This window comes from Rhamphochromis sp. 'chilingali' (assembly GCF_963969265.1).
Source record: "Rhamphochromis sp. 'chilingali' genome assembly, chromosome: 12".
Taxonomy (NCBI): domain Eukaryota; kingdom Metazoa; phylum Chordata; class Actinopteri; order Cichliformes; family Cichlidae; genus Rhamphochromis; species Rhamphochromis sp. 'chilingali'.
Window position 1 is genome coordinate 8,705,314 of NC_137939.1, and position 24,613 is coordinate 8,729,926.

The 24,613-nt window shown below is 42.9% G+C and overlaps 2 protein-coding genes across 5 annotated transcripts; both read right to left on the bottom strand.

Annotated features, from left to right (window-relative positions):
• Positions 1–775: 775 nt before the first annotated feature.
• Positions 776–15,649, bottom strand: LOC308407785 (uncharacterized protein). Its single transcript, XM_080899639.1, has 4 exons — positions 15,018–15,649; positions 13,264–13,330; positions 12,197–12,571; positions 776–1,270 (listed from the first exon to the last, which is right to left on the bottom strand). Exons 2-4 carry the CDS (start codon positions 13,313–13,315, stop codon positions 1,053–1,055), a joined length of 645 nt encoding a protein of 214 aa, XP_080755765.1. The 5' UTR covers positions 13,316–13,330; positions 15,018–15,649; the 3' UTR covers positions 776–1,052.
• Positions 15,650–17,845: 2,196 nt separating this feature from the next.
• wdr6 (WD repeat domain 6) lies at positions 17,846–24,369 on the bottom strand. Of its 4 annotated transcripts, none has more exons than XM_080898469.1 (7): positions 24,232–24,369; positions 23,822–23,973; positions 23,433–23,567; positions 20,355–23,088; positions 20,063–20,140; positions 19,186–19,302; positions 17,846–18,957 (listed from the first exon to the last, which is right to left on the bottom strand). In XM_080898469.1, the coding sequence occupies exons 2-7, from the start codon at positions 23,889–23,891 to the stop codon at positions 17,997–17,999; spliced, it is 4,095 nt and encodes a 1,364-aa protein (XP_080754595.1). In that variant the 5' UTR covers positions 23,892–23,973; positions 24,232–24,369; the 3' UTR covers positions 17,846–17,996. The 4 variants fall into 4 exon arrangements, with proteins under 4 accessions (XP_080754595.1, XP_080754594.1, XP_080754597.1 ...); XM_080898468.1 differs by having other exon boundaries at positions 24,240–24,362; XM_080898471.1 differs by having other exon boundaries at positions 24,300–24,333.
• Between the last annotated feature and the right edge of the window lie 244 nt (positions 24,370–24,613).

The following is a 24,613-nucleotide window of genomic DNA, read 5'->3' on the forward strand; positions in this document are numbered from 1 at the left end:
TGCCTGGAGCGTGGCCGGTCATTTTGCTCAACGCTGTCCATCTGAAATAACTGTGGAAGATTACTGAGAGCACAGTGAAGTTTCATTCTGCCTGCGTTTGAACACTGTGTGTTTGTTTAATGTGCCTCGCTGACCTGTTTTCATGTGTGCTAAATCTGTGAATAAAGTCACATGACAAAAGCGAAAAGAAGTGCTTCTTCAGGAAAACTTAAACAAATTAAAGCAGTGAATGAAAAAAGACTTACTTAATCTCTATCAGCAAGAAGCCGCATTATTACAAAGAGATCACTTGGGTGACAGTGAGAGTGCATGTATTAGGGTAACGCACACACACACAAGCTTTCACACACTTTCACACGCTTTTACACGTGAGTCACGGAAAGTGGAAAAGAGCCTTGAACTCTGGACATTACAGTTAGTTTACAGCCCCTTTCTCCTCCCATTCACCAGCTCATTCAGTACCTCTGAATGCCTCTATTATTCCAGCTCAGCTTCCACAGACTCACGTGTGTGTGTGTTTGTGTGTGTGTGTGTGTGTGAGAGAGAGAGGGAGAGAGAGAGAACAGGGTGAGAAAGGTAGGCAGGGATAAGGTTATAGAGTAAATGAGAATCTACAGGAGGTCTATCTGTATGAAACAGAAGCCATTAAAACAGAGAAAGCTGATAAAACAGAGCAACTAGAATGATAGTAAAGTTGTTTTTATTTCATAAATATACACACACATAACGCATAACACAATACACACAACAGGAACGTAAGTAAATTGCTGTGGAGCTGAAAACCAGAGGAATGAACTCACACCCTTAGAAACTATTTTTTAAATAAATTTCAAAACATCAAACAAATAAAATCCAGCTCTCGAAAAGCAATGAACACAGAATGAATAGAATAACATGCAGTCTTATTGTCTTATCCTATTGTGCCAAAAAAAAAAAAAATCCCTCACCCATCACTCTTACTTTGAAAATAAAATATCACATTTTACTAATACAATAATATACTCAAGAAAGGCAGATTTGAACTATCAGTAGGAACACGCAGCTCTGCGTCTTCAGTAGTGTATCTGTTTCAAAAGCAATAAGAGGTTTTTGACACGCTCGGCACGCCAGCGAGGAGACTGGTGCAGCGGCAGCTCGAAGAAGGAGAAAGTGAAGCTCCGAGAGAAACTGAGGTCAGTGACGGGGTGAAGCGGTGGGAGACGGGGGGCACGAGGAAGCTGACACTGAGGCAACACCCTCCGCCTCAGCTGCAAATCTTTAGCTGCTCCACCTGTGCAAAAAGATGTTCTGGTTAGGGCAGGGACAGTATTAAAACACAGACAGTTAAAGGACAATATTAAATATAGAATATTACATATTTTATATCACAATAATATCAACAGGAGATACATGTTAAATGAGTCAGATTAACTGATAACTGATGCCTCTGTTCCTCTTCTTACAATGTAACTCAAAGCTAGGCTAACATGATTTTTAGCTGCATTCACTCTATTTATGTGCTTTGTATAATGTAACATGACAAAGTATTTTTATAAGACACACAATGTAGCACTAAAGTTATCATAGTTAATAACAAGGAAACATAATACTTAATAATAATTAATGGGTTACATGTGATAACACTGGGTGTGTTCCATTTAGCATTAATAATTAATCATGAAAAACATCCATCCATCCTCATCCGCTTTGTCCGGGGCCGGGTCGCGGGGGCAGCAGCCTAAGCAAAGAGGCCCAGACCTCCCTCTCCCCAGCCACCTCCTCCAGCTTATCCGGGGGAATACCAAGGCGTTCCCAGGCCAGCCGAGAGATATAATCTCTCCAGCGTGTCCTGGGTCTGCCCCGGGGCCTCCTCCCGGTGGGACATGCCTGGAACACCTCACCCAGGAGGCGCCCAGGGGGCATCCTTGTCAGATGCCCGAACCACCTCAGCTGGCTCCTTTCGATGTGGAGCAGCAGCTGCTCTACTCTGAGCCCCTCCCGGATGGCCGAACTTCTCACCCTATCTCTAAGGGAGAGGCCAGCCACCCTTCGGAGGAAGCTCATTTCTGCCGCTTGTATCCGCGATCTCGTTCTTTCGGTCACTACCCACAGCTCGTGGCCATAGGTGAGGGTAGGGACGTAGATCGACCGGTAAATTGAGAGCTTCGCTTTTACACTCAGCTCCCTCTTCACCACGACAGACCGGTGCAGCGTCCGCATTACTGCAGCTGCAGCCCCAATCCGTCTGTCGATCTCCGGCTCCCTTCTCCCATCACTCGCGAACAAGACCCTATTAGATTATTCTGTTATTATATGTTACCTTATATATGTAATCAAAGTAGTTGAATTAGAATACTGCTGTAGATCACATTATACCCTTTAATATAGAGTGTGTGAGCTGTATGTAGTTTAGTTCTCATTATACTTTTGAGTTAACAGAACATATTCACATATTAGTTCATTAGATAAATGTGCATCACTCTGTATCCTTGATCTGCTGGGAATGTGTTACACTGTTTTCTTGACATGCTTAATTGTTGAATCATGAAGAGAAGGTTGTAAGCAGGAGACTCTGTGTCTAAAGACAGGGGAGATAGATAGACCACATTCCACACCCCCACCTTACAGAAAGCAGAGAAACAACTGCCGAGGTCATAACTTAGGCGCTGTAACAGAGAAAAAATGTGATGTTTTGGCTTTTACGACTAGCTGGGGGCCACTAGAGACTATAAAAAGCTGAGCAACCCGTCACCATTTTGAGACATGTGCCTGACCCTCTGGTAGCATCTCTCCCGTCCGGACGTTGTAATGCTCTGACTGTTGAATTGTATGGAAATAAATGATTGTTGATTGAGCATTGATACACCGAGTATTGTCCCTCCTTCAGCCCAAAGATTCAAAGAATTGGGAGATTTCAACAACTTGGTGCCGTGTGACCCGGATCTTTGGTGTGCTGAGGAGGTGTAGATTTGGCCTTTGGTGAGATCGTGGGGCAAAGTGAACAGAGGACCGGTCCAAAAATAAAAAGGTAAGCACAGCCTGTTGTATTATAAATACCAAATGTGCATATTGGGCTTTCCAAATTAATCTGTTCGCTGAGTCACATGTATTTTCACAGTAAATTTGTCGGTGTCTGGTTTTTGGCGCAAGATACTAACAACATAAGTTGAGGCTGAATTCCAGTGTGTTAAATAAACTGCTTCTACCGAGATACTAATAACATACTACGTTGGACTAGTTGCAGCCACTTTACCTTCCACATTTAATTTTGTCTAATACTGGCTTCTGTAGCAATAATACATTAGAATTTATTCTGAAGACGCGGCCATTAGTCCAGTACATTGAAGTCGAGGTTTGTTTATTTTGTTTATGGTGTCGGTTACGTCCTGGCTCTTGCCGGCTATGAAATAGAAGTTGATTTAAGGAAAAGCAGATGCTGGCTTCACGGTGCAGTTGAACGCTGGCAACGCGAGAGCGAAACACGTCCGTAGGTTTGGTTTATGATACGGCGTGTTCCGGTGGTGCGGCCGTGAAGTGCAGTAGTGGTTGGTGCTAGTTTTAGTACATTGGATAGAGGTTTTGACGGTGGTTTGTGGCGTCAGTCGAGTATAAAGGGCTGCGGTCATAATACAAAGTAAAAATTTAGTACATAGCAACACCTGGTTTATGATGTCAGGTATAACTTCGGGGATGCAAGCATCACTTTTATGATGCGACTTTGCCCCGTGGTGGCGGTCATAAGCGCAGAGAAAGGGGTATTTTGGTCTATGGTGCAGTGTGCTTTAAGAAGATCTAATAGTTGAGCTCAGAGGTTTCTGTGTAAAATTCCCGCTGAGGAAAAGTGTTGTGTGTGAGTGAGGCGCGCTCTGAGTGTGTTTTTTGTGTGGAGTGTGAAGCGTGAACACAGTGACAGTGACGGTTGATGTGTTTGATTAGGAGGACATTAGAGCAAATACACATTTTAGGATCAAAGGTTGATGCCTAGTGTACCTGTGGAACATTTGCCTATGGAGTGGCGACCCTCCTGTCCGTGGACGCGTGGCCAGGACCGGCGTCGTCCGGGTGCCGAGGTGGTGACTTGGGGAGGTGAGGGCCCCCGCATAGCTACGGAAATAACACTGGAACGGCCGTGTAATCACGGGTTCACATTTATTCCGGACTAGAACAAGACACATTTTGCGAACAAACGTTGAGTCTAGATTAGTAAAGAAATATAAAAAGGTTGAATTCCTCGTTTCAGTGGTTGAAATTGTTGTGTGCCTGTCCCCTGACGAGTGTGAAATTAAAATAAAGAGGGAATTTGGAGCCACATAGAGATAGACGGGCATAATTGGGTGTATTACTCTGTGGTGTAATAAAAATAAAAAGGAGAGATAGTAAGAGGTGTGCAGTGGAGAATTATGGAGGAGTAGAGAGAGGAATGTGTTGGGAGACTGGCGTACAGTTTACGCTGTCAAGGTAGGCGGGTTGCCTGCTTATCTGTTTAACAGTGATGAAAATGAAATTAAATAAATCTCTTAGTGTGTTAATACAGGAAGCTGCGGACCTGGACCAACTGCCCCCACAAGCACAGCGGCCGAAGCAAAATTATAGGTAATGGGAACCACACCCAGCACGAATCAGCAGCTGTGAAAAAGACAGCAGCGAGGAGAGAATTAGAGGAGAAATTAAGAGAAGTTTTAACACATAAAATTGGGGCCAACGGACTTGTGGAGGTTGGGAAGGCGTCCGGAGCATCACAACAAAAAGGTGAAACAAAAACACACAAGCAGAGAAATCTGAGAGAAAGGCTCCTTTTAAGGTAACGCCTAGTTTGAGAAAAGATAAAATTAACCTGCTTTTATACAAATGCACATACACGCAATGAAGAAACAGCTTACACTCATGAACACGTGAAGATTTTCCAGCAAGGTTAAAGAAAAATTAACATACTTAAATGATGAAGTCTATACATTACTGACAAAGAAACCCTCTGGGTTGCAGGACAACAATTTAACTAAAAAAGAAAAAAAAAAAAGGAACACTGGTCTAACCAACCAGGCAAGACACAACAAATTTAGTGGTTAAAAGATTCAAATTGTGACATGTTTTCTGTTGATTGATTAATAAAAGTGATTACTGAATGAAAGAAAGTTCCTTTTTTGGGCTTTTAAACATGATCTTAAGAATTTTAACATATACCGGTGTTGTCCTGTCAACTTGGTGGGTTAGGAGTTGATTATATCGGGAGACAAAAAAACAAAAAAAGGGGGAGAGAAGGCTGACACAGGGCCTGGCCCCATTGTCTCCCCTCTGAATAACACAGCCAACACAACAACATTTTCCTGTTCGTTTGTTTTTGTTTTTTGTTTTTTGTTTGTTTTTGTTTTGTTTTGTTTTTGTTTTTTCTATACATATTTAATTACAGGCTGCTTTGCCGGCCCTGAAAGCCGAGGCTGACTGGACTCCTGCTCTCCCCCATACGTGACACTGACCAAATGCTGCAACAGCTGGACCCACAACAACGACCTGAGAATGTCAACAGACCTGCAGGAATGTGATCTCATGCAGCCGAGACGGAGAGCACTAAACCTAAGGCCCGTTTCACTACACGGGGGAAAATTCCCAGACTGCGTCAGCTGACAGAGCTGTAAAGAGACGCCCGCCAAGCCCGAATGAAAAGTAAGGCCGAGCGAAAGAATGCTGACCTTGATAACTTTGCATTCACACTGTGCAGGACAGTGATGGACCAACACGGATGATCGGGTGGCGAAAAAGGGCGTGACCGAGACAAGAGGAGTAACTGAGGACAGAAGGCACCTCAGAATGGACAAAAACACAGAAGAAGATGCAGGTTTCACCTGCGGTGAACATCGACACTGGAGAAAGGACTGCCCTAATTGGGGTCAGAACCAGGACGGACTGAATTTTGAGCAGCAGCAGCAATGGTCGCAAACAAACTGAAAAGGAGGGGGGCAGGACCCCAGGGCATGCTTCAGGCAGTGGTTTACCCAGAACACCAGAACAGGAAAGTGATGAACAAACACACACACACACACACACACACACACACACACACACACACACACACACACACACACACACACACACACACACACACACACACACACGTCTCCAAACACACAGATTCAGAATGAAGTGAAATACACACATAAACACGTGCACTCGTTGAGTGAGAAATGACACACACACACACACACACACACACACACACACACATTGGAATGCTGATTCACTGAGAAGTGATGCACACATACACATGCACACGCTTGTGCAATGAAGAGTGATCCACACGCACACACACATACACGCTGATGCAATGAAGAATGCTTTGCTTATGCTGATATGCAAAATGCTGCACACAAACATCCCAATGCATAATTTTTATGAGGAGCCATTGATTACCATTAAATACTTAGAATGTGTTATATGTCACCCAGAGGGCATTTATGTAGATTTTAGGAATAAGGTCTAAAAAAGTTTGGTTATGAAAACAATGTCTGTGCGTGATGTCTGTTTATGGCTCAAGGCCTTGACTGAATTCTTTGCTGTGCTTCACACAGCCCTGATGAGGAACAGTGGCACAGAGTGAAATTGATGAATTAATAGTGTAAGGTTAGGTTGGAGTACGGCATTTTCTGTGATTGAGTTTTAATTCAAGGAGGAACAAAAGGTGTTACGGCACCTGAGGTTCTCATTCCCACACAATATTGTCCCGGCAGGAAGCAAAATGTTCCTGTGAATTTCTGGTTGATTGTTTGGTTTTGTTTAGCGCTAGCTTGATTTTATCAGTGAGCTTTGGCTTGTGTTCTTTCTCGTAAGCGAGAGAGGGATAGTTTTATGCTTGGACATGTCTGCAACGGGCCCTAGTTTGTGTTATTTTAGTAGTATTTTGTTGGTTATGTCTGTTTTCGTGTTTGTTACAGTGCACTGGAGAAAAAACATCTGAGAGGTGTGATCCACCGGTGGTGATATGTTGATATTTTGTGAGTTTATGATTTAACAATCAGCTCTTTAAACCAGGCCTGAAAGATTGAAATTTAAAGCGCTATGAAATATTCTTACAAAAACAGTTGCAAAGTGTGCTTCTCCATGATTGTAATTGGCTTGGGAGAAATTCACTTATAGGGAACACTGAGAAGTTCTGAGTCTAAAAGGATTGCACCGAGTCAATCCGGCCCAAAAAACGACAAGGAATTGTTTTCCTTTAAAATGATGACGTCATCTTGCTGGTGATGGATGCTCGAATAGGTTGCGCGTGAGACTCCATTATCAGCAACATCTGGTATGAATGTGTATGGAGGTATGCATGTGAATGGACTGTGATGGACTGACGACTAAAAGCTTTGACTGACTTGATACTGAGACAATGACTGCACCCACTTTAGGATTAGTAAATGCCAATAAACAATTCATAAACAATTCACCCAGCCGACAAGAGAAGGGTGGATGCTTCGCTTTGTTTTGTTTTGTTTTTTCAGTAGCAGGAGGATAAGAGAGACTGGAGGAGGAGACTCTAGCTTCACATAAGTATGAACTGCAGACTTAACACTGTGGTTGCTGATTTTGAGTTACTGATGTTTGCATTAAGAAAACTGTGCTATATTAGCTGTGTTTTGATTAAGGTATCATGTTATATTATTGGGAATGCCAAATGCTACAGTGGAGATAACTATTGATATCACTCATGACTGGAATATGTTATTATTAACCATAGCAGGCCACTGTAAAAAGTCAATTAAATTTTATAGAGGAAAATCGCCAAAATTGAACAATACCTATGAATGACTGGCCACATTCAGAATAGAGATATGCAATAATAAACATTGGTCCACGTGATTTAGGTTCTCACTTGAAATAGTAAGTTATTAAATGTAGAATATAATCGACAGGGACATTTGATAGGATGTGGTACTGAAAAAGAACAAGAGCAAAGTAAATAAAGAAAATATTGTGTTTAGTTTGGATAAATTCAAATTAAAATGTACCATTACACTCAGAGGATCAATATGGAATAAAACATATGCAAAATTTGTAGGAAGTACATGACTGATAACTGTTCTGTCCTGAGCGTTTGTTTCCAGAGCACCCACTTGACCACACCAACAGTTTCTCGCCACCGAGGAGGGGTACTTGCAAAAAGAATAAAATAAAAATCTGAGTTTAACAAAACATTTTAAATGTAAATATCAAGCTTACCTTTCTTTTTCCATGAAATGTGCTTGTGGGCACGCCAGCCATTTTGAAAAGGTGGGCAAAACAATTGGCAAGGCCACACCCCCACACGTGTGATATAATTTTAAAGGTACTGTTGCCCTCTCTAAGAAACATCAGGACTTAGAGGAGTGGCAAGTAGAGTATGCGAGCTACAAGCAAAAACTAAAATGTGTACTACAGTGTGCAAAAATGAAATACTGGGTCATCAGGGGGTCATGAGGGACATTTATAAAACTAAAAGTCCCACTAACCTTAAAGTGCACTTGAAAAGCCCACACAAGAAGGTTAACCTAGCTTACCTAGAAGACCTCATCAGGGGGAGCACACTCCCCCTCCTTGAAGAGCTCACCCACTCAACCCGCATCCCCAGAAAACAGCTAACCCCAGATAAGGCAGCGTGATGTATCCCGAGACAACAGGACTGGGACATCTAAATAAAGGTGTGAAACAATCGCCTTCAAAAGGTTATCAATTCACTTGAACCAAAATTAGGACCACACGGTGCGGCAAGAGTTAATAGTTATTAGTCTCAACACCCAAGGATAACCAGAAGAGCATGACTGATATGATGGAACTGGGATTTTGTTACACTTAATTTTTGCAAAACACAAACAAAACTAAATTGAAACTAAGGATTTTCAGAAAATAAAAACTAGACTAAACTAGCAAAGAATTGGTAAAAACTAATTAAAACTGATATAAAATTGAAAATCTGAAGTCGAAGCTAAATAAAAATAAAAACTGATGAAAATTGCAAAACTATTACAACCCTGGTGCAGAGATTGGCAAATCTGACCAGGAAACGTTATAAAATGGATTGTCAGGATAGTCAGCGTTAAAGCCACTTTTGACAGTCCATACTAGGATGGCATTGGACATCTTCGGGGCAGAAAAGGGTTGGTGTGACCAAGGTGTGGTTTGGCTTGTTGTATGTACATTTCAAAATGTTACAGCTCTGGATGGACCAGTTACCAGGGCATGGAAGGATGACAGACTTTATTACATGAGGAGAAGGGACATTTTCGGGATCGAAGATCCTCAGGGATGACAAGGCTGGAGCAACGGTACTCGAGAGAAGAATTTCTGATACTTTCTGAGATATGATGTCACTAACCTTCTCTTTTAATTGTCTAGCTCCAATGAATTGACACATGGGAGTGTGTCAAAAAGGGGGAGTTGAGTCCGAACATCAAACAATGGTTTTATGAACATCTTATGATGTTATTTCTGTGTTTAATAATTTAGCTATGGTAAAACTTAAGCTTATAATGTGTTAGACTTAGAAAGGGTTCACTAATTTTTGATTTCTTTTACACACACATAGATTATGATTAGAATAGGTCCTGAACATAATATTTTAAACCAAATTTGAATCATTAGAACAACAATGGATAACAATATTAGATTATCAAGGCTAGGGAGAGAGGTGTTTTGGTTTTCTGTCTCTTGCAGAGAAAGGAACAGACACCAGACGGGGACCCGGAGATGTGAGGACCCTTCACAGCAGAGACAGATGTAGGGACAGCCGAGACAGCAACTGGGGTAAAGTGTCATGACGTTTGGGCTCCTGGAGAAGATGGATCCCACAAACACAGCAATAACCATGAAGGGGTTGGCGAAAACCAGGAACACCAGACCAACGAGGTTCGAGAGGCTCTTGGCAAAAAGGGGGACACGCCGGTGAACCCAAAACACACAGATCCTTGTTTGAAATCGGGGCAGAATAATCCCCAGAACTGTGCAATGACTAAAGGGTGGTCTAACCCCGGAGGTCGAAGAAAGAAGCTGAGAATCACCCAACTGGAAGACACTGGTAGCTGCAGCAATAAAAATAAAGGTTAAAAGCTCCTTAGACAGAGGTTCTAGTCTAAGTACATTTGAAAGGTATAAGGTGGCATTAAAATGGGAGTGGAAAACTGGAGCACCAAAATAAAGCTGTGGGAGAATTGGGGAGTGATGGGAGTGTCATCTGTAACTGCTGTTATGGTTGTAAATCTAACTTTGCTTGCATCTGAACTGCGTGAACACAGAGGTCATCCCACATATGGTCCACCCGTTAAAGGGGGACAGAGGGCCTCAGGATCAAGAAAACCTGGACCTTGCGACCCTGGAGTGCATGTTGTAAGTGATCTCTTTCAGAGATCAAAAGGGGGAATTATTAGATTATTCTGTTATTATATGTTACCTTATATATGTAATCAAAGTAGTTGAATTAGAATACTGCTGTAGATCACATTATACCCTTTAATATAGAGTGTGTGAGCTGTATGTAGTTTAGTTCTCATTATACTTTTGAGTTAACAGAACATATTCACATATTAGTTCATTAGATAAATGTGCATCACTCTGTATCCTTGATCTGCTGGGAATGTGTTACACTGTTTTCTTGACATGCTTAATTGTTGAATCATGAAGAGAAGGTTGTAAGCAGGAGACTCTGTGTCTAAAGACAGGGGAGATAGATAGACCACATTCCACACCCCCACCTTACAGAAAGCAGAGAAACAACTGCCGAGGTCATAACTTAGGCGCTGTAACAGAGAAAAAATGTGATGTTTTGGCTTTTACGACTAGCTGGGGGCCACTAGAGACTATAAAAAGCTGAGCAACCCATCACCATTTTGAGACATGTGCCTGACCCTCTGGTAGCATCTCTCCCGTCCGGACGTTGTAATGCTCTGACTGTTGAATTGTATGGAAATAAATGATTGTTGATTGAGCATTGATACACCGAGTATTGTCCCTCCTTCAGCCCAAAGATTCAAAGAATTGGGAGAATTCAACAACCCCGAGATACTTGAACTCCTCCACTTGGGGCAGGAACTCATCCCGGACCCGGAGTGGGCACTCCACCCTTTTCCGGCTGAGAACCATGGCCTCAGATTTGGAGGTGCTGATCCTCATTCCCGCTGCTTCACACTCGGCTGCGAACCGTTCCAGTGCGAGCTGGAGGCCCTCACCCGATGAAGCCAACAGAACCACATCATCTGCAAAAATCAGAGATGAGATTCTGAGGCCACCAAAGCGAAAGCCCTCCGCCACTTGGCTGCGCCTAGAAATCCTGTCCATAAAAATTATGAACAGAACCGGTGACAAAGGGCAGCCCTGGCGGAGCCCATCACCCACCGGGAACGAGTCCGACTTATTGCCGGCAATGCGAACCAAGCTCTTGCAACGGTTGTATAGGGATCGAATGGCCCGTAGCAATGGGCCAGACACCCCATATTCCCGCAACACCTCCCACAGGACACCCCGAGGGACACGGTCGAATGCCTTCTCCAAGTCCACAAAACACATGTAGACTGGTTGGGCAAATTCCCATGCACCCTCAAGTATCCTGGAGAGGATAAAGAGCTGGTCCAGTGTTCCGCGACCAGGACGGAAACCGCATTGTTCCTCCTGTATCCGAGGTTCAACTAACGGACGAACTCTCCTTTCCAGCACCCTGGCATAGACTTTCCCAGGGAGGCTGAGGAGTGTGATCCCCCTGTAGTTGGAACACACCCTCCGGTCCCCTTTCTTAAAGATGGGGACCACCACCCCGGTCTGCCAGTCCACAGGTACTGCCCCTGATCTCCACGCAACATTGCAGAGGCGTGTCAACCAGGACAGCCCTACAACGTCCAGAGCCTTCAGGAACTCGGGGCGGACCTCATCAACACCAGGGGCTCTGCCACCAAGGAGTTGTTTAACTGCCTCAGTGACCTCGCCCCCGGAAATTGGCGGGTCATGAAAAACATTTTTTAAAATAATCTGTCTGCTGCCAACTTTTTCTTTGTATCGTAAAGCATAATTACAGTATATTAAAGTGTGTGAGTGATCTTATTTGAATTCTTTTTAAATTTTACAGGCTCCGTTAAATTAACTATCAGCTATTAGGTATCAATCACTACCAAGTGTTCCTGCAGGGACGTTATGTGTGTAGCTGGACTCATTAGACTTTAAGTAATATTGTCATCTGGTTTTGTTTGGTAATGGCTGTCCCTTTTTGTAGTCATACCTGCGCTGTTTTGCGTGACTGCCACAGGTGGAGATGGAATTTGAGAGTTAAAACTTGAGCCTGAACTGTCTTTGTCTTCTTCTTGTCTCCTGCCATGATATGGGGTAGCTGACGGTATTTGCTCGGGAACAGGAGAGGCTGGGGGTGGAGGTGGAGAGGGTCGTGGAGTAAGTATTTTGGGAATTGAGTCAAAGCAGGACTCAGATAGAGCCAGCCTTCCCCAAGGAGTCATGGTGGCGTCTGAGAGGAGGATGGAGGAGGGTCCTGGATGAGGGTGAGTGTCAGAGGAGAAAGAAGTCTTCTGCTGTCTGTTACGCTTTCTGCGACTGGACTGGTGGGGGTGCCAGAGACCTGGAGAGGAGGGGGTTGGCTTGGCTGTAAACAAAAGCAGTGGAGATGGTAAGAGAAACTTTTGCTTTGTCAATAAACTGTAATTGGAACTGATGCACTAACAAGAACTGATTTGATTTCCCTAATATAATTTTTCCATAACTTTCATTTTTTGATGAAGTCTATCCCCATGTTTATCGCTGACGTCGCCTTGATTTGTTGGAAAAAAGTATGGAAAGTCTAATCTTGAAAACGTATTTCTTAAATGCTGAAATCCTCATTGTCCAATACTGCGAGCATCATGACATAAAAATGGAAAGTGCTAACTAAAAAAGGTGAGCAAGTGAACATTTTCACAGTGCAGGTTAAAGAGTCCCAGTAGCAAAATCCTCATTCTATCAATCAATCTCTTTTTCTATAGCACATTGAAAAGGACAGTGTTCAACAAAGTGCATTTGTTGACCAGTGTCAGAATATTGTCATGTGGTGAGATAAAGACATGTCTATAAAGAGGTGACACAATTTGAGTTGGATTTATGCTACATGAAAACTTCTGCTTGTATGATTTCATAACTTGTGTCATTTTGTTTGTGGAGACCTTGCACTGTCAAAAGGGCAACTCTGCCACAGAAATAACCACATTGCACAAAATAAAACACTCATTAATTATAATAGCTGTGAGTTAGATCACTTTATCTAACTCTTCAGTAATATAGTCCTTGAATCTCATTGATTACCTGTTGATTTAGTCCCAGATGAACCAATGAAAGGCAGGCGGTCAGGTAACATTACCAGTCCAGGAGCCTGAGAGCAAATATACATTTTCTTTAATCTTTGTAGCTGTAGCGATCACACTAAGTCTATCTGAAAGGCAGTCCACTTTTAGAGAAAGAAACAGTTGCTGGATGGAATTCCCTTCATACCATACTTTTGGATTTGGGTTAAGACAAAAGATAAACATTGTTAAGACTAATAGACATGTTGACACCAAAGCAAAGCTCTCCTCCCAGCCCTCATTTCTTTATATTTGTAAGTGAATTAAGAAGGATTTGCAGTGATTTGCTGAAATGTGCAAACATAAATGTAAATACACACTACAAGGCAAAAACAGTTTGTACAATTCGAATAAGGATGAAAGTCAATATTTTGTAAGACCACCTTTATTCTTCAGTACAGTCACTCTTAGGCTTTATTCTAATTTATTTAAGCAGTCTCCAGGTACACGTGGCCAGGCTTTTTTGAAGGACATTCAAAGCTCTTCTTTGGACGTTGGCTGCTTTTTGTTCCGTTCTCTGTCAAGATGATCCCACACTGCTTCAGTAATGTTGAAGTCTAACATGATGGAAGCTCTACCAGGTTTTACAGATGGCTGTAGAGACTCACTGTTGTTCATGTTAAAGATGATTTGAACCAAAACTTTAAAATTGAGATTCATTCCTAAGGCCTGTTGTGACTGATTTTAAGTCCAATTCTTGTGTAATTTGACATATATCAGCCTTTTCTCCCTGTTTCCCTTCTTATGAATGGCTTCTTGACAGCCACCCTTCACTGAGACCCTGCACTGGCCCTTCAGTGAACAGTGGATCAACTGAAGGGCATACTGTTTTTCTGTTGAAGCTTCCCCCCCCCTTAGGCCTGTCATTACTTCTGTCGCCCTTCACTTGTCCAATTCCTTTAAATGAAGGTAAAAGCACCGGATCACAAAAACAGTTTTCCTCAAGATGCTTAAAGAGCCCAGAGTATTTGAGAGAAAAGCCCAAGAATCAAATGACTCCCTAAAAGCAAGCACTTTGTAACTGTGAGAAGGAAAAACAGGCAAAGTTTAACGACATCTTGCAGTGATATATAAATAGGTGGGAAATAAAGAGAAGTGAGAAAAGAAGAAATGGTCAGTGCATCACATGAAGTGCTGTGCAAGTCCTGTAGCAATCTGAGCCTATAGGATCATAATTCAGGAGTGGTTCAGGGTCACCTGCCCTAACTATAAGCTCTTTTTTAGCTTATAGTTAGGGCAGGTGAGCTGTATATAAGCTGTAGTGTCTGGTTTAAGATTAAGGCAGACAGTTTAATTTATATCCAACACACACACACACACACACACACACACACACACACACACACACACACACACACACACACACACACACACACACACACACACACACACAAACGTGTTATCTTTGACTAAAGAAATGTGAAAAATGATGTGCTTCTGTCACAGGCTGCTAGTAACAAAGTGCCTAAAGACAGAACAAATTTACAAGAATGGGTTGGCTGGCTTGGAAGGAAAAAATATAAAGTAATCATTACTTTTGCGTGGTACTGTACACTATAATGTTTATAGATAATATTTGAGTATTACCCATTAAAGTTGAGGAACAAAAAGGGAAAACAAATAAACAAACAAAACATCACAACAATACAAACAACAATAAGTAATGGATCAACATCAGAAACAGTGATGAAAAGCCAGGAGAGAGAGAGAGTGTACCTCTCTGATAGATGTAAAATGCTCCTCCTTCTGCAGATGCTGACACAGGGTCAGTGGGTCAGAAGACTCAGGGGCAATTTCCCAGCTCACACTTCCCCACACCAGTCTGTGAAGATCTCTGAAACTGGATTTTTATCAATTATTTCCACTCTCCTGCTTGAAAACCACAGGCGAAATTCTAGACAAACAAAAAGGTTTTCATAAAGTGTAAAATTTCTTAAAAGTTTAATAGTTGTTTTTTTTTTTTTTACCCCTGTATTATCCTACAATCCTGCCTCTCTCGCTCCTCAAACAACAAAAACCAGCAGCAAGAAGCCCCCCACCACCTTCACCATGCAAGCACTCATGCGCTCACTCACCCTAGCCCCTCATCTTTTCTTCCTTCCTAACTGACAGTTGTGGTCACAAAGAGAGCTATGGGAAATGGTGCAAGAAGCTGTCTTCCCCGTTCTTTCAGGTCCCTCTTCTTCAACACCCTCCCTCTCTTTTACTCACCGTTTCCTCCTTCCTCTCTCTTCCTTCTTCTTTCATTGTGAGTGGCAGGCAGTGAGATGGGAGGTCAGCAGAAAGCAATATGAGACAAGACTGAAATATTAAAATATTCATGGACACCTGCAGTCGGCCCCTCCATGTGCCCCAACCTGCACACAGCCGTCCAAGTGCGTACACATCCAGATATGTGCACACACTGGAATCTAATTTAGCTAATGTCAGTAATCCCAGCATTTAGACCATGTGTCAAGTAACCAGTAATCATCACAGAGTCCTATTTCCATTACTTCTGAGGACATTACATGGACTTGCCATAATTTATTGGAAGTCTAATAATAAACCAGGAATTCACCTTTAAATGTAGTAATCTAATACTAATATTCAGAGGACTTGTTTTTCACCCTCCCCCTGTCCCCACATGTGACTGACTTTATAATGTCCCCACAACATGAGGAATACAAGCAAACACACACACACACAGAGTGCAGGTGGGCACTTCATCTGTGTTCGTAGTTAAATTCCAAGCAGGTGACAGTGAATCAACACACATTGAGCACACACTCTTTTGTACTTTTTGACATTTAACATGCCTGAGGTGAATATTCTCTTTGGCATCTTCCACAGCTACATTTGCATGCCAGGGACACTCACACACACACACACACACACACACACACACACACACACACACACACACACACACACACACACACACACACACACACACACACAGTCGCATATCAACGTGCCACTTAAGCATCTCATCTCAAAGCACTACATTTGCATTTTATAAACAAATACGCAAATATACACAGTATAGGCAGGAGTGGTTATATAAATCCTCGCTTTCAGCCAATAACACACAGCATACTGACACTATGAACTGACTCAAACTACAATTACTTTTTTAAACCCTCGTGGTTGCTGCGTGACAAAGTGGGAGCCTCTGCTGCAGATTAGTCAGGTCTCAGAGGAGATTCCTGAGACTTCTAATCTCAAATAATTTGTCCTGTGACAATTATTTTGACAGTTTGCATTTTTATGTCTAGCTTTAAGCTCATCACAATGTTAGACAGACACATTTTTGGAACATAAACCAATCTGAATTTAAGTACCTTGCTTGAGGACAAATCTTGGGAGTAGGTGAGGTGATAGCCTAGATTTACACTGCAAATTTCTGTTTTGAGGTTTTTACTGTGTGGAGAAATGAACTCCCAAGACTCTTCATCTAAAAACAAAAAGGCCTTTATTTCCTGGCTGGATGAGATGCACCATACTGTATTAAAAATAACTCCAGTCACTTCAGCCATCTTTGTGCAGCTTGGTACTATTCCCTAAAGTAGGCCACAGATGCCACAAACACATCAGAGATGGTTTTTAATGTTCTCTGTGCCGTGAATGCTTTCAGTGTTTTCTTAAAGGAAACACCAGGAAAAAAAAATAGCTGCTCGCATCTACGAAATTAATAAATGGTTTGCTTTCTAAAGGATCTGAAATCAGTTAAGACAAATTAAAGAACATTTTTAATCCTTCATTTAATTACCGTACACTGGGAACATAGCTGGACTGGCCATCGGCGGTGGGCCAATGGTGATTTTTCGTTTTTATGGGGCGACGTTTTTTTGTAACGGTATAAACAATGAAAGGTGGTGGATTGGCCAATTGGTCATGATCGACTCTGGGCAGGACCAATTACAGCTGATGAGGTCGAACTTTAAAGTTCCGTATTTAGGTGTAAAGAAACGCGAATTGTCCCGAACTTCAGCAAAAATTAAAAAAAAAAGAAGCAAAAAGACACAAAGCTGGAGTTAATCTGTGTCTTTACGCTGCAGCTGCCTCTTCTTCTCTCATTCTCTCTCCCTCCATCTCCTGTTGCTACTTCAATCATGAAACTGATCAATGATCAGCTGATCGGCTTTGCTGTCCTAAGTCCCGTCTCGTTTGTTTATCGTGGCGCTAAACAACAGCAGCACGTTTAAGCTTGATAACATGTTGTTATAATTTATTTAATATTACTTTCTAGTATCAACTGACGTTTGCTGGAGCCACAGCCGTAAAGGCGCTGGTCAACACAGTTTCCCTCTCACCAGATATCCCAACCGATATCTGGTGAGAGGGAAACATGAAGATGAAACCAGGAGATGTCCTTACTGAACCATCAGAGCTGAACAGGTGATGGAGAAACAGGTTTACCTTTTAGTTGACATGAATGATTGGAAGGGAAGTTATGAACTGTTTCTGAGAGACAAATAACACCAGCATCCTTTTCTACGTAGCTGACTGGGAATAAATGTTTTTATCATTTTCATGCAACAAAAAAATAAAGAAACAAAAACTAGAGAATAAATACTTTAAACAATTACCAGAGACATACATTTACATCAAAGTATACAGCTGCAATTAAGACAGGTAATTGAGAAATAATTAAAAAAAATATGTCCCTTTGTGAAGTTTTTACAAAAGTATCTTTAATCTTTTTATTCAGAATCATTTTTCTTGGAGAGTCACTTTAATTCGCTCGTCCAGCTTTCCCTTTTCTCCATTTTTCTCTGCATCCATCTCCGGATTCTTGACTCGTAGTAGCTGGAAGCCCTGACCGCAGACGAGCGCCCATCGCTCCCATCGCTCCCTCAAACCTGTCTCAGGCTTTACTGCACTCACAGGCTTACCTACGCAGTCATTCTCTGGTTGATTTCTTGGACTTGTGCCCGTCTCTTCTTTCTCACCAGTAGTCTTACTAACTGGGTCACCTGTCTCGCTCGCTACCTCAACAGGTTCTTTACTGCTTTTCTCATCAGCTGTTTCTTTATCCCTCTTGAGCCTCCCAGCATTCTCCTGCTCAGACTCAAATCCTATCTTCACTTTCTGATTTCCTTCCTCACTTTCCCAGACTGCGAGCCCTGCAGCATCAGCAACGTGGGAGCACATTGCCCCATAGTGGCTGATACTGTTACTGCAGACCTTCCAAAGGCAAACCCTCTGATCTGAGGAAGTGGAGACCAAGAGGTCTGGTCTCAGGACCTTCAGCGCTGTTAGAGGGGCAGCATGGGCCAGTGATATGTGGCACTGGGAGTGGAGATGAATCTGAAGCCTGTCTGGACACTGGAGCTGCTTTTGTAGGAGAGGCTGAGACTCAGAAATCTGAGAAAACCCTACTTGGCTCCCGATTTTCCCACCTTCTGAGTGCTGCACCCCGATTGTGGACACAGTCAGCTGTCCATCATCTCCTCCGCTAGCAACAGTTACCAGGCAACTACCCTGTTGTTGTCCCATTTTTTCTGCCCAAACAGCCAATGAGTTAATCCCACTCTGGTGGGCGGGAACATCGAGGCAGGGGACTGGTGATGTTGCAGCACAGCTCGAATTATCCGTTGATGAGGACAAAGAGTCGGTCAAATTCCACACTGCGATTTTCCCATCAGTCGCAGCGCTGAACAGCAGCTTATACCTGCAAGAGAGACACAGTTATAGATATAAAACTAAGTGTTAAAAAAAGAACTACTTTCTCCATGCTTTCCTAAATACTGTACATCTGTAGTATTAATACGCCAGCTGCTTTTAAAAAAATATATTTCACTTTAAGTCTAAAAAGATTAAACAGCAAAAGCAGTGGTCTGGTTCTGTAAAGCATGACATAACAACCCAGGAAAAAAAGATGAGCAATCACAGTCATAACCTGTTGCCTTTGTCATCCTCCAGGCTGCAGGTGGCGACACTGAGTACACAGCGTTGATGGTAGAATGTTTCCCACAGCAAATCGATTTGACCTTTCGCTTCATTGACAGAGAACAGTCTGGAAAAAACAGTAATGGATGTGAGGAAACAGTGAGAAGAGTATTAAGGGAGAACATTAGACACTATAGCAGCACACAGGGTTCATGTACATGATTACCAAAACAGTTCCTTTAATTTTCCACCCGACTTTTAATGACCATATTTTCTTTTAATTATCTGAATATACATGAAAAATAAGATTAAAAATCTATGCTAAAACTTACCACAGTATAACTTGACTAAATTCAATACCAGGCTATATGAGAATACAAAATAAACATGCGAGTAAGATGTTTACAGAATAATATGTTAAACTCCAAAAACTCCCATTGTTCAGCCCAAATAAACAAGTGTCAAGGAGGAAGAGATTTTGGACTATAACTAGGTAAAAATTCATAATGCTGGTTATTATACTGATGTTCTGACCACATAAGATCTTGCAGGATCAATGCATATTTCCTTACACATATGTTAACATCTGTGACTGCATGGTACACGTGTTGGCAAAATTGAGCAAAAATACTTGAAAATACAAAACTGATGATTGCAGTTGATTATTGCCACAATACACAATCGGACACACATAAATGAAATGTAAAGCCTTTGATTCTGTTACATTCATCATTATGGTTATTATAATCACCAGTACCATCACCCCAGTACTGAATATAATACTTTTTGAGAGCATCAACTCAATGCGAAGACACTCTGATTTTCTCTTTTCTGCAGCTTCAATGAAAATTCCAGCTGTGTGAACCCTTGCTGTGATGAATACCAACCTGACAGCCCCGTCACTGCAGGACAGAGCCACGAGGACACGGTTTACTTCTTCATCCACCACTGTCGCAGACATGTACCTGAAAACACACAGACGAGAGCTGTAATCAGAGGTGCATTTTTTAAAATGCAAAAAACAAAAACACTGAAGTTATATTCAGCTAAAAAAAAACAAACAACAAAAACAGCAGATTGTCTTTGAACACAGATTTTTTGTGAGGAAGAGAAAATATATGCAGAGAACAAATAACAGGAGGTCAGAGGCTATCTAAACACTAGCTTTAAAAAACTTGCCTCGTTTCCGGGTCCATTTTCACCATCTTGTGTCTGTTGCGCCTCCTCTCCCACTCTTTGTCCAAACGGTGACTGGCTACCTGGATCACCTGACAGGAAGGAGCCAGTCTCTGCCCGTCCCAAACAATTAACAGCCGGTAAACTTGGATTTGAGCCCGCCCACCGGCTGACACGAGCAGAGCAGAGAGAGGCTTTGACTGGCTTTCACTCCCCCCTTCTGGGCGAACAATCGCAGTCACCGTGCGGATGCTCGAGATGTGGTCGGTAATAACTGAAAGAACTTTAATATTGCCAGAAAAGGGATGTACCGCCAGGACACTCAGGCTAGTGTCCTCTCCACCTGTCACTACTAACTCCCAGTGGTTTGCCTGATTCCTGTTCCCAAAGTCTGTTATCCTCCCCAGCCTGCATACACACCCAATTCCTCTTCCATGGACTCCATCTTTCAGTCCTGTTCCTCCAGCCCTTCCTGTCTTTCCATCCCAACCCATTGCTTCTCCGGGGGGCTGTGAAGCCAGGACTGCCCCCTGCTTGATAAACACCAAAGCTCCATATCCGAGCCAAATTCCTTTGTGGGATGGCCACAGACTCCAAGAGCGGTGCCCCCCACCACAAGGCACTGCTAACAGTCTCTCCTGCCTCACTGGATCCCAAACAACAAAATGGACTGCATGAAAGCCGACAATTACAAATCTGGCTTCTCTGCCTTCCTTCTCTACTTCTCTGAAGCGCTCTTCTTCTGCCTCCTCCCCTTTAACCTCCACCTGTTCGGTCAATTGGTGTTCTTTGTTATACAGCTCTTCACATTCCTCGGTGACCTCTTCCTCCTCAACTTCTTTTTCAGGTTCGAGAATTAAAATCCTCTCCAGCCACTCCATTCCTTTGCAGGCACGCTGGACCCTGAGAACCTCCAGCTGAAGCCTTTCTTCATTCATTTCACTTGTTTCCGCAGCGTTATCTTCTCTACTTTCCTCAAGATTCTTTGGTGACGATGGACGCACACTGAAAACTCTAACACAGCCGTCCCTGCCAGTGCTATAGAACAAGCCTTGGCACTCATACACTGAGGTTACACCTTGTTTCCCGTGCACCCCAAACAGACAGCTCAGAGGATGCAGCAAAAGGTCATGCACCTCTTTGCTTCCTTCATTCTCCATCTTGCTTTTCCCCTCTCCCTCAGGCCCACCTTCCTCATCGTCACCTTGTTTACCATCTGTCAGTAATTCTTCATTTGTTTCCTCACCATCTCCTTTTCTTTGCTTTGAGTTTTCTCTTTCCTGAAACAGAAGCAGGGATCCTCTCCTGTCTCCACACACCCAAAGCACCTCCCTTGACCTGCACTGGAGGCGCACTGCAGCTGTAAGCCAGCGCTTAGCGCAAGAGGGGAGGAGGAAAGAAGGTAGAGCAGTGATGCTGAGAGCTAAAGAACAGGTTTCATTGAATTTTGTCTCTACACACCAGCGATAGACACGCCCTTCAGCACCTGAAGCTAACAAATACGCACGCTCTTTTTCCTTCTGCCAAATAAGACTATGGATCTTCCCTGATCCACATGTAAGCAGAATTCCAGACTGAGGATGAGACATGGGAAAGATCTGTAAGCACCCACTGAGGTTTCCCACAGCACACAAATCAACTTTGGTTGTCGACTCCTTCACAGTGATAGTTATCGTTTCCATCACACAGTAGGACTGAAACTCTGGAGTCCCATTCCACACTACTTCCCACTTCCCAACACTATATTGGTAAACTATTCCTTTGTCAGTGCAAACTACAGGCTTACACTGACTCCAGCTTGTACTACCATCCTCTTCTCCTGCTAAGCAAACAACTTTAGGCAGGCCTTGACCAGGAAATTTCAGGTCGGTCAGTTTCTCTGTCACTGTCTCCTCCTCTAGACACTCCTTCTTCTCATTGCCCTCCACTCTCCACAACCTTACCCCTCCATCCGCCCCTCCTGTAGCCACCCAGCTCGCATCCTTTCCCTCACTGACTGCCAGTGCACGAACACCCCCTGCTCGGTGTCCCTTCAACGTGCGAACCACCTTCCCGCTTCCAGCCCAGTCCCAGACTAAACAGGTGCCATCTTCCCCAGCGCTGAAGATATTCCCTAATGAGAGACGGACTGAGAACACCCTGGCCTGATGTCCATATAGGATCCTTAAACAAACTGGGTTCAAGTCCCCACATTTACCTTCAGGCCCACCTAAAGTGCCAACACCCCACACCCGTACACTGCGGTCATCAGAGGCTGAAGCTAAATATCCTTTCTCCTGGAGGTAAGAGATACTGAAGATGACCCCAGTGTGGCCCAGTAGACGCCTTTCAATTGGAGCTTTGTTTTCAGGATTGCCACTTTTGTCTCCTGGTTTCCAGAGAACCAGCTGATTGAACACAGTCCCTCCAACTATGACAGTATCCACCCAGGATTCATGAACCAGAAGGAGAGCAGAGTACAGCAAACACCCCTCCAGACAGGAACGCTGCACCACGGCATTTCCTTTTGTGACATCCAAGAGAAGAGCACTATTATGAGCAAGAGCCACACACAGCAGTGGCTGTTTGCCTCCAGAGAGCCAGCGGACATCCAGAGCCCAGTCCTGTAGCTCCATGAGGGGACCCAGGACCTCCAGGCGAAGATGCTCCCCATCCTCCACACGGAACCTTACAAGCCTCACAGCTTTGCCTCCAAATACTGCAAGGTCGCAGACATTTGGCTCTGTAGTGCTCAGTGCTGGTGAATAAGAGCAAAAAATTTATGTATATTAAAATTTAAAAAAATTAGAGCAAAAATAGCTGGAGGCTTTACGTGAATAAAGACTTTTAATACGCAATAAATAATTGTCTAATAAAGATAATATGTATACTGTATATCCTCAATTTAATCTAACACCTGCAAGCATACCTTTAACTGCTTATACTTTAACTTTTATCATAGCTGAGAACCCATTCTTGGTTCCAGACTTGCCTTTCTTTCACTTTCGTATTGCTCTGTAAATAATTTTCTCGACATATTAACGTATAGTAAAAACAATCAAACAAAACAAGAAACAGCTCATACTAACAGCTTATACTAACCGGCACTCCGTGGTGGCTCAGCTTCCCACCTTCTAGGTCTTATTCCATGAATCCGGTAATGATGGAGAATGCTCAATGAGGCACAGGCTTTAGGGCGAGGCTTGAGTCTGTACACCGACAAGACCGGACCCTCACCTGCCATGAAAGAAAAGTTGTGTGTGTTTGTATTGTGCAATAATGTACAAAATTTGGAACTCTAAAGTTCAAGCTAACCATTACAGCAACCAGAGAATGTGGCACAGATACAAAATGAAGAAGTTCTGAATAAGTTAAAGTTTAACAATAAATAACTTGTAACAAAAATGCAGTTAATATAGGAGCACTGTGGAAAAACACAGCAGAGCATCACAAGAATAACTACTTGCTTATCTTATATGTTGAACACTAACCTTTAATTAGAAACGCATCCTGAAGGAACTCCAAAGCTGTAACTGGAGCAACCAGGGCCACCGTCTCCATCACTTAAAGATTAACTGCGGTCAACAAAGGCACATGACGGGGATACGGTGCAATACAGACAGATGACCCGCTTTGGCGACCCCTAAAGAGAGCAGCCGAAAAATTAAGACCATTATGAAGATATGCAGTTTTAACTTACAAATCGTACTTGTAAAGCATGCTGAGACTCCGGGTAGTGCAGTCTGCTGTTGTATTTACTAAAGTCTAATGCTGAGTGAAGATTACCCTTATGATTAGCAAAACAAGCTAACAGGAGGAGTTCTTCTTGTCTTATTTGGAAAGGAATAAGATATCGAACGGCAGAAAACTTTAACAGGTAAACAATAATATCTCGACGTGCCTACTTACACACGCTCCCAATGCAGGAAACTGTTCAGAAACGTTATAAGATCATTATTAGTCTGGTACCCATGTGTTTCTGTACAGTCGTTCTTGCCGGGTTTCAACCAATCAAGCTGGACTACCGGCTTTCTCAACGCTGATTGGCTAGTAGGAGTTTAATCGTATTTTTATTGGTGAACTCTGTGCACGTGAGGGACAGCCTTCTATGTTATGCTGCGTTTAAGGATGTTCGATAAAACTCAGTCAGTAGCCTCAGTCGCAGGCATTGATTTTAAAATACCAGGATACCTACTAAGAAGTTTCAAAGCGCTTTTACACCCACTTCTTTATACAAAAAGCCGTTATTATCATTTTAATTCCACAGCTGCACCTGTAGTGAT

Coding starts and splice junctions, on each gene's coding strand:
- wdr6 (XM_080898469.1), bottom strand. CDS start 23,891: ATGGAGACGGTGGCCCTGGTTGCTCCAGTTACAGCTTTGGAGTTCCTT. Junction 23,089..23,432: donor TGAGCCACCACGGAGTGCCG/GTTAGTATAAGC, acceptor CTTATTCACCAG/CACTGAGCACTACAGAGCCA. Junction 19,303..20,062: donor TGCAGTGACGGGGCTGTCAG/GTTGGTATTCAT, acceptor TGTTTTTTCCAG/ACTGTTCTCTGTCAATGAAG.
- LOC308407785 (XM_080899639.1), bottom strand. CDS start 13,315: ATGTTACCTGACCGCCTGCCTTTCATTGGTTCATCTGGGACTAAATCA. Junction 12,572..13,263: donor ATCTGGGACTAAATCAACAG/GTAATCAATGAG, acceptor TTTTGTTTACAG/CCAAGCCAACCCCCTCCTCT. Junction 1,271..12,196: donor AGTCACGCAAAACAGCGCAG/GTATGACTACAA, acceptor CTTTTTGCACAG/GTGGAGCAGCTAAAGATTTG.